Source organism: Ptiloglossa arizonensis, chromosome 12 (assembly GCF_051014685.1).
Source record: "Ptiloglossa arizonensis isolate GNS036 chromosome 12, iyPtiAriz1_principal, whole genome shotgun sequence".
NCBI lineage: Eukaryota > Metazoa > Arthropoda > Insecta > Hymenoptera > Colletidae > Ptiloglossa > Ptiloglossa arizonensis.
In genome coordinates, this window is record NC_135059.1 from 13,052,952 (window position 1) to 13,069,644 (window position 16,693).

Below are 16,693 nucleotides of genomic sequence, written 5' to 3' on the forward strand. Positions count from 1 at the left end.
TCTCGGTCTCGCGGATACTCGCGCGTACGTTTTCATCGCGGCGACAAATACTCACGGGGATTGCGATGCTTCCGCGGTGTTCGTTGTTCGCCAGCGAAACAACGCTAAGAGAATTCCGCGTAACGGTAGCGTTGCACCGTCCAACGATTAATCGACAAACATTTTTTCTATCGTATTTTTCGTCATTCGCTTCGCGAATCAAGATCCAACGTGTACAGAACATTTTTTATTCATCTTAGCGCGCACATTCACCCCCTAAAATGTGAAAAATGATTTCTCAATCGCCCTTCGTGTAAACTGACGCAACGTGGAAACTCGCTCCTCGAATACGACCCCCTTTTCGAATCGTTCGACGAACCGCATCGTCGCGCGAAAAACACCGGACAACGATGCGTTTAGCGGTCTAGGAAGTACGAAGTAGTCGGTGCAGCCTCTCCGCGCTCCGTTGGAATCGAGATCGACACCTCGACTCGTTTCCACGAAGCGATATAATCGGACATGGAAATCTCGAAGGTAAGACCCCCACGCGTTCATTAACATATTAACGCTTTTACAGCCGGTGCTTATTCCTCGTTTTACTGCCGCGGCTCGAGCCCTGGAATAAACAACCGAATGTCCGTCGTTCGCGCAAAATTCAACGACCTCTGGCCGGGGCTATTCTCGCGCATCGACGAGTATTCACTTTGTCTCGCTGTCGTCGATCGATGGATCAAAACGTCGTCGAGAGTCGATCACCGTGCCGTGGACATTTTATTTTATTTTATGTTTTTTTCATTTTATGCGCACGGCGACGAGTTTGTCGCTTCGACGTTTACCTCGTCGCCGGTATTTTTCGATCGGTTGTTGGGAGAATTTTATTTCGAACGAAACCGAAAGATAAATATATTCGAAAGAACGCTTCGACTTTTCGGTTCACGTTTGTATCCTAATAATAATAATAATAATAGAGGGAGTTTAGCATGTTCGATATACCGGTTTGTTTTAGACGAGTAAAAAATTTAGACGGAGAAGGAGAATAAATAAAATTGCATTCCAATGATCGTAAGGAAAGAAAAAATATTTGAAACTTGAGTCTGATCGAAAAATACCACCCCTGATGGGAAAAGTAAGAAGAACGATTTTTAATCAATTACTGGTCGAACGAAATTTAGAATTCGAACGATAGAACAATATCGTATCTTTCGTCGAACGAGTGATTATTTATTCGAGTAACCGTTCGATCGATTAAAACGCCGATGAATGCTGTTTTTATGCGTCACCTTTTTATTCGAACAAAATCTCTGACTAATAGCAACCGGTCGCTAATAGCGTCGATGTCAAACCATAATCGACTTTAGAACATTCGGAATCGCTCGATATCTCGTAGCCAGGAAATTGTTTTCATTCGTTCGCTTTGACCCTAGTGCGTTTCTCGAGTCCTCGTGATACATTCTTTTTTAATAACGCGAGTCCACGTTTCCCAAACCTTTTTGAAATATCGCCGCGTAACGATACCCCTTACGAAACACTTTGGCATCGAATCGATCGTCGACAATGTCGTTATCGATCCCATCGGTAGCCCCTGTCGAAGGGTCGAAACTCACCAGGGTTTATTCAGCATCCACGGTCCCGCTAGAGCCACGCGCGAACAGTGCCCGAGAAGGAAGCGGCTCGCGATAGGCAGAATTTGTGCAAACCCCACTCCTCGGTAACGCATACTATATGCATAATGCACCGAGCGTGGCGCGGCGGTCGGTAGAAACATCTACGCTTCCATAACGCGTTGGTTCGCGCGGGTCTCGAGTGTATACCACCTACGTCAGAAACGCGGTACGGTGCGCTTACCGAGCACCGAGGGCCGTAAACACCGCTAAAAGCAGTGGAAGACAACGAGCGTTCGTCGTCCGTCCACCGTCCACCGTCCACCGTCCAGTGGCCAAGGAATCGAAAGGGGTGGGGAGACGAGAAAACGTTGAGGTCCAGCGAGAGAGGCGAGCGCCCGACTCTCGAGCAAACGGGCTCCGAGAGGGACGAGGGAGGACCAGGGGGAGACGAAGGGAGACGAAGGGAGACCGGCGAACGAGGACCGACCGCGAGAGGGAACGAGACGAACCCAGTCCACGGTCCGGCGAGTCCGCGGCAACGAAGAAAAGAGGAGCGAGGGAGCCGAAACGAAGCCGAAGCTCGCGGTCTCGCGAGCACTCGTGGGCCAGTTTCAACCGCGGCGCTCGACCGTCAAGCTCGCGATCCGCTTTACGCAGCTGGTGTACGCCGAGATGCGTAAATCGCCCGTACGGCGGACCAAACCGGACTCGATTTCTCGCGACCAGCGAAGACCACGACCACGACCACGACCACGACCACGGTAGCGTCCACGTTCGCTCGAGGAACTCGACGCGCGGCGGTGTTGACTCGATTCGCCACCAGGGTGCACCGGACCGCGAGTTCTCCATTTTTCTACGAACGCGAATTCGTTCGTCGAACCGAAGCGCAGTTGGAATCCCGTGGAAGAACGGTTTCCGATCGGGGAAATCGGGCTCAGGTAACTTCGAGACAACAACGACACGCGTGATTCTATCGCGCGCGGACCAGCGAAACGATATCTTCGATTCTATCCGCGGCGTACCGCCACCGAATCTCGACGATAACGGTCGCTCGATATCGGATCACCCTTTGTCGCGAGAAGTGCACTCGTCGGAGGAAACGTTCGGTCGGTTTCGAACGCGTCTCCTTTTTTCTGCGCGTTGGTCGCGAGACAATCGCCGTTGAACGCGACGCTTCTCCGCTTTGGTGTCGGTTTAACGAACGTCGTTTCTTCCAGTGCTCGATGCCCACGAACTTGGTCGCGCGCCGCGATCGTCGAGACCGAAGCCTGTCCCCCGAGCGAATTCGCACTCGGTTCGTCGGCATGCTCGATCGTGCACACCGGCTCGATTCCTGAAAGACGGACATGATCTACCAGCCGAATCATCAGTCTCCGACGATGTCGTCGGCCAGGAAGACGTCCCCGCGACCCCAGCGTCGAAACCTTCAAGCATCGTCGGGCAAGTGCGCGAACGCGAAGGCGAAGCGCGGCAACGACAGGACGGGGAACGAGGACAGGTGCAGGGGACGGTGCAGAGTGCAGTGGAGCGAGAAACACGTGAAGGAGGGGTTGGTCCTCGTGCAAGAGGCCCAACTCGCCAGGGTGGTGAAAACCGGGCCCATCGCGGAGCACTACGAGATCGACCCGAAACCATTCGCCAAGTAAGTGCCGATCTTCAACGAGAAATCTACCGTGTGTTTTCCAGCCTACGGCCCCCGTCGCGCCTCGATTTATAATCGAACGGGTCCAGGAAAGGGGCATTACGTTGCACATTTTTTCTCTCGTATATAAAAACATCATTGCGTTTTTATACCAGTTGTACCAGTTCGATCGAAACTGTCGCGTAACGCGCTATTAAGTTCGAAGCAAACGTATTTGGGACTTCTTTGGGTCTAGAAATCCCGAGTGTACTGGCGTACGCGTTATTTTCTATTTCAACTTGCGCTTCTTCTACGGATTCGATTGCAGCTGTTCGGTAACGCGTCGGATTACAAAATTAGAAACATATTCGGGCCTTTTCTGGGCCCGTAGACTCCATCGAGTGTACAATGGTCAGATTCTTTACGTTTCAACTTACCCGTTGCTCGTTTTCACGCTCGTTCGACACCGGTGTAATATCTCTCTTCTTCTTCTTCTTCTTCTCTCTTTTTTTTAATTTCAATATATTTTTATTCGCCTAAAACTGGTGCTTCGAATTTTAATATTTCTTCGAGTGGCTATCGGTTCAATATCGATCTAAAATCATCCCCACCAGCGGCGTTTGCGTTCCTCGGCGAAATTTCGTCCCATTGTGTCTCGTTCGTTGGCCTCCCCAAGGTTCTCGAGCGTTACGCGAGACGCCGGCGTCGTTCGGCCTTTGAAACGAGCGCGTCGTCCCGTTTCGAAAAACGTGGAGACGGAAACGCGGAAGGGATCCATCGATCCGACGTTACTTACCCGTCCCGGGCAAGGAACGTTCGAAGCGTGCGCGCACAGCTCGACGGAAATCTCCGAGACGATGATAAATCGACTCTCAGACCGGGATGCTTAATTTGTCACGGCGTTACACGCGGTAGCGACACGCCTCGCGCATACGCGACGCGGTACAGCCCCGTGTCGGGCATTAATCATATTTACCGCGCGGACTAATCGTCGATCCATGAATTAGGTTCGCGACGATTAACACCGATCGGAAGGGAGTAAACGGTACGGGGTTGAAATTAACCCTTCTCGTACCACGTATGGCTCTTTCCTCGTCCAAATAGATATTTTAATTGCACCGTTGGGACAGCTCTCCTCGGAGACTTTGGCCACTCTGAGCTATACCACGTTGCTCCTAATTTTCGACTACTCGGTATCAAGCTCGTAACGATACGCCCAATTTTCTACCAATAATTTTAAAATATAGATAATATAGATAATATAAATAATTTTCGTTTCGAAAATTTGGCATTAAGTTCAAAACGCATAATTTCGCGGTAAATGATTCAAAATCGCGAAAATTTCGTCAACTGTACAATCGACACCGATTCCCTTTCCCTCCGAAAACAGGTCCGCTGGCCCACGAAGCAAGAAAAAAAAGATTACTCCTAATTTTCGACTGCTCGTACGTTAGACTCGATAGTCGCACTCCCCTATCGTTTATCGAGGACTTTTATCCGGTGAACCGTGGTTCGTTTCATATTTATCGGATATGTTAATGCAAGTTTTAATGGACGGCGTAACCTACTGTCAGCGTGCATTGATAATCCACGAGCTGGCCGGTCGATATCAACCGCAATTGCCTCTCGTGGCTTTGCATCCTTAATGAAGTGGATTTACTCGACGGCCGGTACAAAGGCGTTCCGTTGATACGCTCGGCGAGCATCGCGCAACGGGGATCCGCCTTCCTCGCCACGAGTATCTCGTTTTTCGGTTTCGCTTCGAATTTTCGACGGTTCTTTTTCCCTCTGAAAAAACCAATGGAAGAGCATTTACGCTCGAGGAGGAGACGGTAGAGCGTTTACGGTGGTGTTTGCGCGCGTATCGGGGAAAGGGGAGCTCGTTAACGAGCACGTTTACGGTCGGAATCGAGCATCGGGGACGGGGGAAGCGAATCGAACGGTTTCGCGCGGGCAAAAACGAGCGAAAGAAGTTCGAGGCGCGCGCGATCCTCTCGCAAACGCGTGAAACTCGCAGCGGAGCTCACGAGCGGCCGAACCGACGCGAATCGAATGGAACGACACCGGTGTGCACCAATGGTTAATTGCTCGATGTCGCGCGAAAAGTAGGGGACCAGGTATTCGAAAACCACGGCAATAAATTTTCATAAATTAGCCCGCGAGCGTTCGTTCCCGGGATCACGGTAGGAGACTTCAACGCCTGGGTATAGGAGACGCTCGCCTGTGAGAGTTCGCGCATTGAAATCCAATTTTCAGGATTCAGCCGGACCACGCGAAATATTCCGAATAAATTTTACGTACTATTTTCTTTCCATCGATATCGATTTTTACGTCAGTTTTCGCACAACGATTCCTCCAATGGACAGAGATAACTATTCTCAAGTTTATAAATCGTAAGTTACGTCCGTTATCGCGCAATGGTTCGTCCAATGGACAGAAATAACAATTCTCAAGTTTATAAATCACAAATCACGTTCGTTATCGCGCAATGGTTCCTTCAATGGACAGAAATAACAATTCTGAAGTTTACAAATCACAAATTACGTTTGTTATCGCGCAATGTTTCGTCGAATGATTTTCCACTGGTTCCATTGTCGAGAAACAATTTTTATACATCGATCGACACATTGTTGTACTCTTTGAAAAAGTGACAGGGTATATTTATATAAAAAAATGGAGTAGTTTAAAAGTAACAATTTTTCTCTCGAACACACATGCAATACATTATGCGCCAGTTTGAATTTTTCTTCTTTTTTCGATTCTCTTCGTACCAAAAATTGTTTTTTCTTTTGTTTTGGTTCTCAAAAAAATCACAAACCGTTCTCACGAACATCGATTTGTGCGTCTACGGTCCCAGAAATCCTCGTTTCGGTGCTTCGACGACATCGACGACATCGACTCGCGCTTCGATCGTCCCTTGATCACGTTGGAACGACTCTACGCGTCTTTGGTCGCCGTATATAGCGCGATCTACCTGGTACGAGCCGCATCCGACTCGGTGATTCAGTGAGCATGATCGCGATTCGGTATCGCGGATAAGCGAACGCGCAGCTGGGTAATTACTTTTAGAAACCCGGGCCTTGGATCCACGGCGAACCACCGGGTAAAAATCAGCGAGAGGGTGAAGGGCTTCGAAAGAAAAGAAAAGAGAAGAAAAGAAAAGGAAAAAAAGGAAAGAAAAGAAAAGAAAAATCGAGGCACGCCAGTCTCTCCGGTCTCCGAATTGGAAACGATTAAAGTTAATTGCACCCACTATCAGATGCTCGTTACGACTCTGGTGGGTTATTTCATTCGCGGTCGATTAAAGAACGTATCGGTATCGAGGTCCGGGATATGTTTATTGCCCGGTGTATCAGCGTCCGTGATCGCGGAAACTCGGATAATTTCGCGGTAAAGGCTAACCGACTCTATGATAATTCGAGCGGAGCCGATTTCGCCCTCGCCGGCTCGTTTTCAAGAATTATTTCGTAGGAAGCGGTCTTACGGAAGTATCGGTTTACGCCGGTGTAATTTCGCGACAATTGCTCGCGCGAACTATTCTCATTCGTTTCGTCGAGTTGGCTTCCCAACGCCTACGTAACGCCGAGGTAAATCGAATTTTATCTTCTTTCGATACACGAACGTCCGTATTTTCTTTCCGTTTCCTTTTTCTTATTTCCTTCTTTATTTCCTTAGTTTTTATTCCTTTATGTTTTACTTCGTCCATCATTTTCTTATTTTTTTATCTTTTGTCATCCTTTACCGTTGTATATCTTCATTTTTTACTTCTTTCCTTACATTTTTTGTTTGTTTCTTTCTTCCTATCTTTCCTATATTTCTTTCTTCCTTTACTCGTTTATTCCATCTCAAAAGGGAAAACCGTTAAAGAATTGCGCGCAAATTACTACAACGAAGTAGAGTTTTAAACGTTTCGAAGAGAGAAAGTAAAATTTGAATCGATCCTACTTACGTACTCGTAATTTCTACTTTATTCGAGTTATCGTTACCCCGATGGGATCGTCGCACGTTTCGACCTACGATCGTTAATTCCAAATCCGATGGGACGATTAAACAACATTCAATAACGAATCCAACAACGACGGTTTACAATTTCCACACCGCGGTGCAACGAACCGTCGTGGCACTCGGCGCGTTGTTTTTTTTTCTACTCGAGATTTATGCCGCGTAAATAGCGGTCGTGCTAGATCGGTCTCTCGTCTCTCGTCGTTCGAGTTTCGATCGTTCGAGAACGCGGTCACCGCGAGAGTCTCTCGACAACGACCACGAAGAAGAAACCCATCGCTCGCGTGGGACGTTTGCGTAATAAACTTCGGCGCACGCGCTGCACTGGTACGCGCAGAGGCGCGTAAAAGCCCTCGCGTCGCCTCGCGTCGCCTCGCGTCTCTGTACGCGCGACCAGCCTTCGGAGGCGCCGCGGCGTCGACCTTGCGCCGCGGAGACGCTCGGAATCCTCCGCGACGATCGTAAAAATCACGCTGACGGTCAACGAAAATTTTGCAGCTGTTTTCGTCTTTTATGCATTCGTTCAACTCTCGACAAAGACACGCTCGACGGAACGGAGACACTTTTCTGAGATTGCATACCCTATCCCGGGCCTTATCGCGACGGGGGCCAACCTGGGCCCCGAATCTACGCGAGAGGTTTATCGGGAAATCTCTACTCTATTGTAAGCTTGCGTCGAAATGCGTTATTTATTTATAGACGAAGTAAACCCTTTGGTGAATTAAAAGAAAGAAAAATTATACGAAACCGTGGTAGGAAAAATTAATTGTAAAAGTAATAGAAACGAATAAATTTAGATATCTAAAAAATCTACTAACTTTGATACAGTATTGTCTATTGAGATCGTCGCAGTATTAAATGGATGTGTATAATTTTGTTCGATCGAAGGAAATAAAAAGGATTGAAATGTGAGAACAAAGAGCAAGAGGATATTTCGTTAATAAAATTGTCTAAACGTCTTCGATGGAATGAACTCCAAATACGATTGTTGTTGTCAAGAATCCGACCTTCGCAGGCCCGAAGCTTGGTCTCGAGACGACAAAATTTAACGTCGATATACCATCGTATAATAAAATTTGCTCGAGGTAGCCGTCCCGTAGTGTTTACATACTCGTTGGACAGTGTGGTTCTTCCAGCCACGGCCATTGTTAAAGATTGTCGTTAAACTTTGACGATTGTATAAATTGCAACTTTCGCGTCGTTGACAAAGCCCCAAGCTTTGCACAAATATTCGAAACAGATTTCAAAAAGTTATATCGTGGTTTATCCCACATTTGGAATATTCGACCATAATTTGGTCTTCGCGTTACAATTGGCACGATGTTTCGCTATAGTTGCACTATAATTCCCAAAGATTAACATCCTTGAGAAGAGGACGACTATGCGCTTACTTTTCCGTACAAAAAATTAACATAAATGCGTCAGAACGAGGAGTCAGACATTTTCCTTTGTTCGAATCTAAGTTTCGTACCGTTCTCGATACCGGAGTACAAATACTATAGTCGGATTGTGTAATTCGACGAACGATAGTAGCGATGATTGAATTTTTTTGGACAATGGATCGTTTTGTCCCATTCACGAGCGAGCACGCTAAGAAACCTATTAACTATTGCAGGTGTAAAACTATTATGGGTAATTCGCTACATGGGTAATGGTCACTTTCAATTTTCTAACCGGACTGTAAACTATAATTGAGATATGAGCAGTCGTTAACCTTTCATTCTCATGAACGGACAATACGTGTGCCATACTTTAATTTTAAACGTGCACAATTGAATTACGTGAAATATCATCCAATGAGATTGTACTTGCACAATTGTATTTAAACTACCTTTTAGCTAATTTTGCACGTATCTCTGCAACGTTTACTCGCTCTTGCGTGTCAACAAGGAAGAAATATTGGTTTCCCACGTTTGTTCTATTATACATTCGTTTACCAAAGAGTAAACCAACTTTATTAGATTCTATTCGGATTCTTTTACTTTTTTTTCAACATACCAGTGTAACGAGTAAAATTAACCTACTATTTATTCCATTTGGAATATTAGTCCACGATTTGGTCTTCGTACTATAATTGGTGCTATCGGTGTACAATTGGACAAATTGTTTTATACTCGTACCAGATATTACAATTGGACAAGTTGTTGTATATTTATACCAGATGTTATAATTGGACAAATGGTTGTATATTAATTGTGAAACGGTTCGTTCCGTAATTGAAATTAAAATTCGTATTCAACGGAGGAGAAGTTGCTCGTCTTTTGTTCCTCGTTGGAATATTTCAATGTTACCCCTCTCCGGCGCGGAGAGGGGGGACCTCCAAAAGGTAACCGACCCGCGTCTCATCTCGATCTCGGGAGAGTCTCCGTCCTTACCTTCGCCGCGGGGCCAATTAATTTCGCACGAGATAATCGCGCGAGAGCATAAAAGTCTAACGAGTGTCTCTGGTATCTGTTTCGACAGCGGACAATGGGCGAAAGTGTATCGCTGCAGGTCCCGATCGACCGGTATCCTATACGCCGCCAAGTACTCCTCGAGGAACCGATTCAACGCGGACTGCAGCGCCGAATTGAGGCACGAGATCGCTCTCCTCTCGCTCTGCTCGCAATCGCCGCGAGTCGTGCGACTTCACGACGTCTACGAGACGCCCAAGGAGATCGTACTCGTGATGGAGTAGTGAGTATCGCTGACGACCATACTGCGGTGAACAATGGACGATAATCGAAACACGGTAGACGGGTTTGACGACGAATTTAGATTTTATTGTAGCGTTACGATGTATTTCGTATTTTAAAAACCACATGAACCTCGAGCGAAGAGAGTTCTGGGAGAGTATCGGGCGAAGAATTGAAAAATTTTTAACTTACGAACTTTTTCTCGAATGTTTATACATCTGTCGTTCTACGAGATAAAAAGTCACAAGGGAATGGGGATGCCCGCGGATACGTTGTCGCTAGGGATGATCGCAAACTTGGAAGTTGAAAATATATTGAAACTTTGGGGGTACGTAAGCATACATGAAAAATTGCACGATGCATATATTACGATTCGCGAACTCACCTCGGATACGTCTCGCGTACTTCGTCGTACGCTGTATTTCTACGTTTGTCCGCTCTGGCCAATAGCGACAGCGTATCGCGTCGAGGGGCGTCACCGTGTCATCGCTCGCGACGCGACTGGTCGGTTCCCCTTCCCCTGTGACTTCTTCGCTCGCTGACCAGCGACCGACTTCTACCGCGTCGACTGTACATTCGATCCCCTCGCTTCACCGCCAATTATCCACCCCCCTCACCCGAAACGCAAACGAAATTTCTCGAGCTTCCGAAACGTTTCAGCGCACCCGGTGGCGATCTCCAGACGCTCATCGACGGCGATTTGGTGCCGCTCGAAGGTGACGTGGTGCACTTTGTCAGGCAGCTAGTAGAAGGACTTGCCTACCTCCACGAGAGAAATATCGCCCATTTGGACATCAAGGTAAGTTCGACCCATAAAAGGTCGACGACGAACTTGTCGCGTTTCTCGTATATCCGGATCCCGGAATCGACTTTGCACCCGACGTCGCGTCACCGGCTAGTTCCGACGATTTTCTTCGCGCGACCAGAGCACAAGGAAAAGAAAAGCAAGGAATATCGAAAACCGTGTCTCCGGTGCCCGTCGAGCTTCGCGAAGTCCGTGCTCTGAAGCATCGCGATGGAATTCGACGAGCAATCGCGCACGCGCACGCGCGTCGACCCCGCGTACAGTCCAAAGACTGGGCCGATGCCATTCGCGTTTACGCGGTCAATTAACGCGGCCTTCTATGTAACCGAGATCCTAGAAATCCGCGGCTGTCGGCCGAGCTCCGAATACCTGAGAAACCGCTCGCGTCTAAAAATAAATCCCCGGCGATGACGAGCGATCGCTTTTTTCTTTTTTTTTTTGCCTTTTTGTTTTTTCTTTCTTCTCTTTCCGCGTAAAGTTCTTTCTTTTTTCGGAGGCGCGTCGTCGAACCGATCGAAACGCACCGAGGAAAACCGTGAACAGATTTTACGGTCCGAAACTGTTCGTAGAAGTGTCGCGAAGTAACGGAGATATGAATGCTCGACGAAAATGGCGTCGGAAAAGGTAAAAACGAACCACATGGTTCTGGAAATAATACATATAGAAAATTAGACACGAATATCGAGAAAAGAATAATTCGGTACTTAATGGATTAAATGTGCCACCGGATCTTTTATCCTTCAGAGTACGTTTAACGGCAACTTGCGGTTGTACCTCGCTTTCCCACGCGATTACGTAATTATTCTAGTAGGACGTAATATTTTCTCCTACTTTGCGTAATAAAGATGTTGGAAAAATTATTCGAACGAAATACTTCGCGACGAACGATAAACATTTTTCTGTTCGCTTTTACTCGTGCAATAAGTTTGCGCGTATTTTATTTATCTCGCATATACATGGTTACTTTTACGGGCAACGAAGACGATAAACGAAAATGAAAACAAAATGAACACTCGAGATTCCATCGGGGATTCAAAATCTCGATAAAGACCGAATTCTAAATACACGAGATCTTCCCGCCGCGCCTTTCGGGATTCCCCCCAAAGTCTCAGTTTCTCCGAACGAGTTCCAATCAAACACCGAAAATTGAAGGAAGTCCTCGTAGTTCCCTGTAAGTCGAAAATCTCGATAAAACCCGAATTACGTTTCGTTCCCGTTTAAAATAGTCGAGATGCTTCCGGTGCGGCTTTAGGGATTCCCCCTGGTCCCAGACGCTCGGAACAAGTTTAAATCAAACTCTAGAGTCTCGGTCGGGAATTTCCTCGCCGCGGTTGGTCGGCTCGGAACTACCGGATGGAGGTTTAATTGCTCGCTCTCGCGACGGCAAGGCGATTCCGCGATAAACGGTCGACAAACAAATTGGAATCGCCTTTTACGTCCCGGCCGGACAAAGAGGAGAGATACACAGTGGTTGTAGGTACACGTTCGATCGGTCCCTGCTCGAGACCTCCTCGCTGACCGACGAGACGCCGGACGCGACGAGACTGCGACGAAAAAAGCCGACGGAACTTGGGACTCGGCTGGAAGCGAAACCCCGATGCGCGCGCAGGGGCCCTGTTCCCTGCTCGTTCCCTGGCAATTTATTGCGTCCCCTCGATACACGCGCACAGGCGCCTTTTATTTCAGCAATCGCGGAAATGTAAACGCCTCTTAGCTCGACGTCGGCTGCGCTCGTGAAAAAAACGAACTCGGTGCACGACCGAGCGAGCCAACGAACCAACGAACCAACGAACCAACGAACCAACGAACGAGCGGCGACTACTCGCCGCGTGTCGTCGAATAAAGCCCGTGTCGCGTATTTTCAGCTTGTCGCTCCGCTCTCCGCCGAGGCGACCGTCTTTTTTAACGGGCAATAACGACCGGTCTCGGTGTCTCCGTTGTCTCTCGATGCCTCGCGAGCTTGGCCGCCCCGACGATTTTTCACGCCGGGCTACATCGACCGTAAAGTATCGCGTCGACGTAATTAAGAGTTCCTGCGCGCGGGGATTCGTCGCGAGTACGCCCAGCCGACAGGACGATTTTCGCGTATATTTATACACGAAGCTGGACCGATCACGATCGTATCTCGTGCGTCCCCGAAGTTACCGGACCGAGAGACCGAGTATTCCGAGAACAATTTTTTACTATACACGGACGTTGCTGGATTAGATCGAAGGGACATATGTATTTTACGATTTTTACACGTAAAACCGTATCGAGTATCGGTGGTCACTGACTACGCAAAGAGGGCGTTCGAACTGTTTCGAAGGAAAAGTATAACTTGGGTATAACTCGATTCTTGTTATGCGTTTCATTTATAGGGGTCTTTTCAAATACACTAACCCAGACCAGGTGTATTGTTGTTGTACGACTTGTATTCGTCCACGTCGAATTCTATGTCGCTTTAAACTCTTTTCCATCTCGAGCAACGTTTCGAAAACCTCTCGGTTCCAGGATAATTCGTGCCATTAAAGGTACCAATAATCGACACGTCGAGTTCGGTTGCACGAACAATGTAGAGAACTTTTTTTCTCTTGCTCTCGTGGTAGATATTCGAGGGAACGTTCGTTGTCGGGCCACCCTGTATATTTGGACCGAACGCACACGACGCCTTAAACGGATTTCGAGTCTGCGACCCAATATTTCGCGAATAAAGTGTAACATCGACGGCCGAGGGGGCCGGTCGCGTATCACGCGCTAGTGGCGCGCATGCGCGTGCACACGCGCGTGCGCATGCGCGTGCCAACTTACAAGCGACGATTCCTCGTAAATCGTGCCGCGAGACTTTTCGGTCGAACTACCAACGTTGTTTATTTAGACGCTCGATTCGAACTCGGATCGGTCTGCTTCGTGGTTTCGATGCGCGCGGAGCTCAGCCCACGAGGGTGCGTAAATACCGATATAAACTACTCGCGCATGTTCGAGCGTCACCTTCGATGGAACTTACGATCGGTAAAAAGAGAAACAAGCCTGCCCGGTCGATTGAGAATCGCTCGAACGGAACGCGAATACTCGTTCGATCGTAAATTCGAACCCCCGCGACGCGTCTTCCTCGCGTCGATTTACTTTGATTCGCGCGAGCGCACGAGCGGGCAAATTTGTCCGCGCGAAAATTATAGACACCGCCGCTCGAGAACAGAAAACAGTGTACGCGTGTAACGCGTATATATGCCATAACGAATGTCTTTATGCCGAGCCGGTGGAGAATTGTCCGTTCGGCAGCCGAGTTCGTTTCCACGTCGGCCATTTTGTTTTCTGCTGTCGAAAATACGTAGAATTTTGTTCCTTTCTTAATCGTGACCGATTACGTGGAATTTTGTTATCGTCAAGAATTTAGTTTCTTCGGTTTCTTGATAAATTAACAAGAATAATAAGATTTTGTTCTCTCGACAATGCCTACAAGTATTTAAATAATCGTTTGCGGAGTTCTACAGATAGCGCTGAATATGCGATAAAATGACCATCGTATTCGTTAAAGGTTAAATATTGACTAAACGTTGCACGAAGTTCTTGGTTAGTGAATGACAACGTGTGTGCATCGACGCGAAGTCACCGCTTATATTTCATTTCGTCTATACAGGTTCTACTTTTACCGAAACGATGAAGTCTGGCACGATAAACAAACAATGTATCGTTCCATTGATCACTCGAATGGTACTGTTCAGACGTTACACACCGATGTAAAAAAAATGGTAAAATTGTACGTCCCTTCGAAAGGAAGTCCGATGTGTAACGGAAACGCTTTGGGTCAGAAACGACCCGTGTAACCCGTTCGAAAGGACTCCGAGGAGCACAACCTCGGCCACCGCAAATTCTTGGCGGCGTTGTCGCTCGCGATACACGGGCCACGGTGAACGATACTTGCATTATTCCCGCATTCCATAAACACTCGAGCGCCGTATTTGGACGTAGCGGGGCGTTTGTATCTGAGGACGAGAAGGCGCGATCCGCCCGCCACGCTGCCGAATGCGTGCGCGCCAGCTGCACCTCTTTATATATCCACCGTCCCGAATCGATGCAATTGCATTGTCTGTCGGTGGAGACTGCACCGTAACCGATACACGCCGTCTCGGCGAGATTCGATCCCGATTACTCGTCCCGGCGACGTGCCACGGTATCGCGACTGTCCGCAGCTTGTCCGAAAAGAACACACCCATTGCGGAGTCGTTCAACCGCGTGCTGCCACCTTCGGATCGGTAACAGGGCTTTTCGAACGGGACTGGGTTCAAATGGCTCCTTACTCGACCGATTAAATTATTTTTATCATTCTTCTTCTCTCGACGGATCGAGTTATTCTTATTATTCTTCTTTATTCGACCAATCGAATTATCGTTGTTATCGTCATTTACTCGAATTATTGTTGTTATTGCGGTTCATTCGAGGGATCGAATTATCGTTATTATTGTTCTTCGCTCGCACGAAACACCCTGTGTAAATGAACAACGAAGAAATTCCCATTGTATCATCATCGGTCCGATTTCTTGCAACAATGCGGGCAGTCTTTCGTGCGACGGTCTCGGCTCGAGAGGTCTCGTTATTTCCAAGGGAAACCGAAGAATCGGGGATCGTCGTGCGATGCGCGCACCGTTCTCGTACGATCATCCAGGGTGGAGGCAAAACAGAACGCAATAAGACCCCACGCTCTTCGCGGTGGAACGACCACGCCCTGACTCCGTCGGTGAATCACACCTGGTCCCTATCGCGCTGAACGCTCGATACCTATGCCCGACCGCCATAACTGGAGCACCTCCTGATAACTCGCGAAATTCCCGCGAAAGAGAAAGGAAGGAATCGCGTTACGCGAGAGGACAGACCCCGAGGAGAGGAGTTTCCTGGATTCCACCTCGGGAGGGACACTCGGTTCCATCGAAGCGTTCTCGGGATACGAGGTTAACACCACAATGGAAGGACACCGTTTATGTTCACTGGTTCATTATCACGAGGAATAACAACGAAAATGCTAGCTTGCTCGATAAGTTTTGTCCTTCGATAAAACTTATTGGACAGCACAGTACTAGGTTGCTCAATAAGCAACAGTACTGTTCAATGTAGTACAGTTCAACATTGAACAACCTATTGTAAACTACTCGTCAGGCACGTGTACACTTTTCTATCCCTCGATCACCCTGTTCCGTGCAGCAATCTCCGAAAACTTACAAATTTACACACTAGGGACTACGTCCTTTTACACGCGTGAAGCAAGAAGGCTGAATGTTTATCTCGTGTTTATGGATCGACGTTCTTCATTAGACCGACTGGCCTAGCCACGTGTCACCTATTCGGTCGTTTGTTTCCATTTTGTTTTTCTTAAGAGATATCGACACACGCGTTCGTTCTACGATCGAAATTTGTACTTCTATTCGTACCAACAGCGAATCAAAAATTGTTCATCTTTTGTAGGTCGTTCGAAATTCTTATTCGAATTTTTATTCGTCATCGATTGTATCGACACTTGGCGTACACTCGCCATAAAAAGATCCCGGTACTTGTAAAGTTTCGAATAACCTAAACGTCGTCGTGAATACCGTAACGTGGTAAATAAATTTTCTTTCGTTTATTATCTCTTCCTGTTACGGTACCCCAACTTTCGCCCATACCCGCATCTTGCTTCGCCGTTTAACCGATCCATACTTCAGATATTTCTTCGAGCGCAGTTTTATTATTTTACATTGCAATTTATCCGTAGCTGGCAATTCCTATTGTATACTCGTACGTATTACATTATATATTCTATTACGTAACGCGATTCGGTCTTAACCGTAGCGATAAACTGTATTGCCTCCCCCCTGCCCCCCGGATGTAAAGCAATATTCCTGCTTTCGTACCAGCTTGCACGTTTACCTTTTTTTTCTTTCTCGTATCCTCGTTTTTCTTACTTTATTACAGTTTGTTCCACTAACGCCGTTTCGCGTCTGTTTTATCCTTGTTACGATTCCAATCTTGTTAACATAATGAGTACACTATCGAG

At 47.5% G+C, this 16,693-nt stretch overlaps 1 protein-coding gene across 1 annotated transcript in view; it reads left to right on the forward strand.

The window, feature by feature from the left end:
• Positions 1-2,803: 2,803 nt before the first annotated feature.
• LOC143153371 (uncharacterized) overlaps positions 2,804-16,693 on the forward strand; it is a 29,729-nt gene continuing 15,839 nt past the window's right edge. Inside the window, exons 1-3 of the mRNA XM_076324469.1 lie at positions 2,804-3,225; positions 9,670-9,882; positions 10,542-10,680. Of these exons, the coding sequence (XP_076180584.1) occupies positions 2,930-3,225; positions 9,670-9,882; positions 10,542-10,680 (648 nt within the window). The 5' untranslated portion in view covers positions 2,804-2,929. The remainder of the gene's footprint in view (positions 3,226-9,669; positions 9,883-10,541; positions 10,681-16,693) is intronic.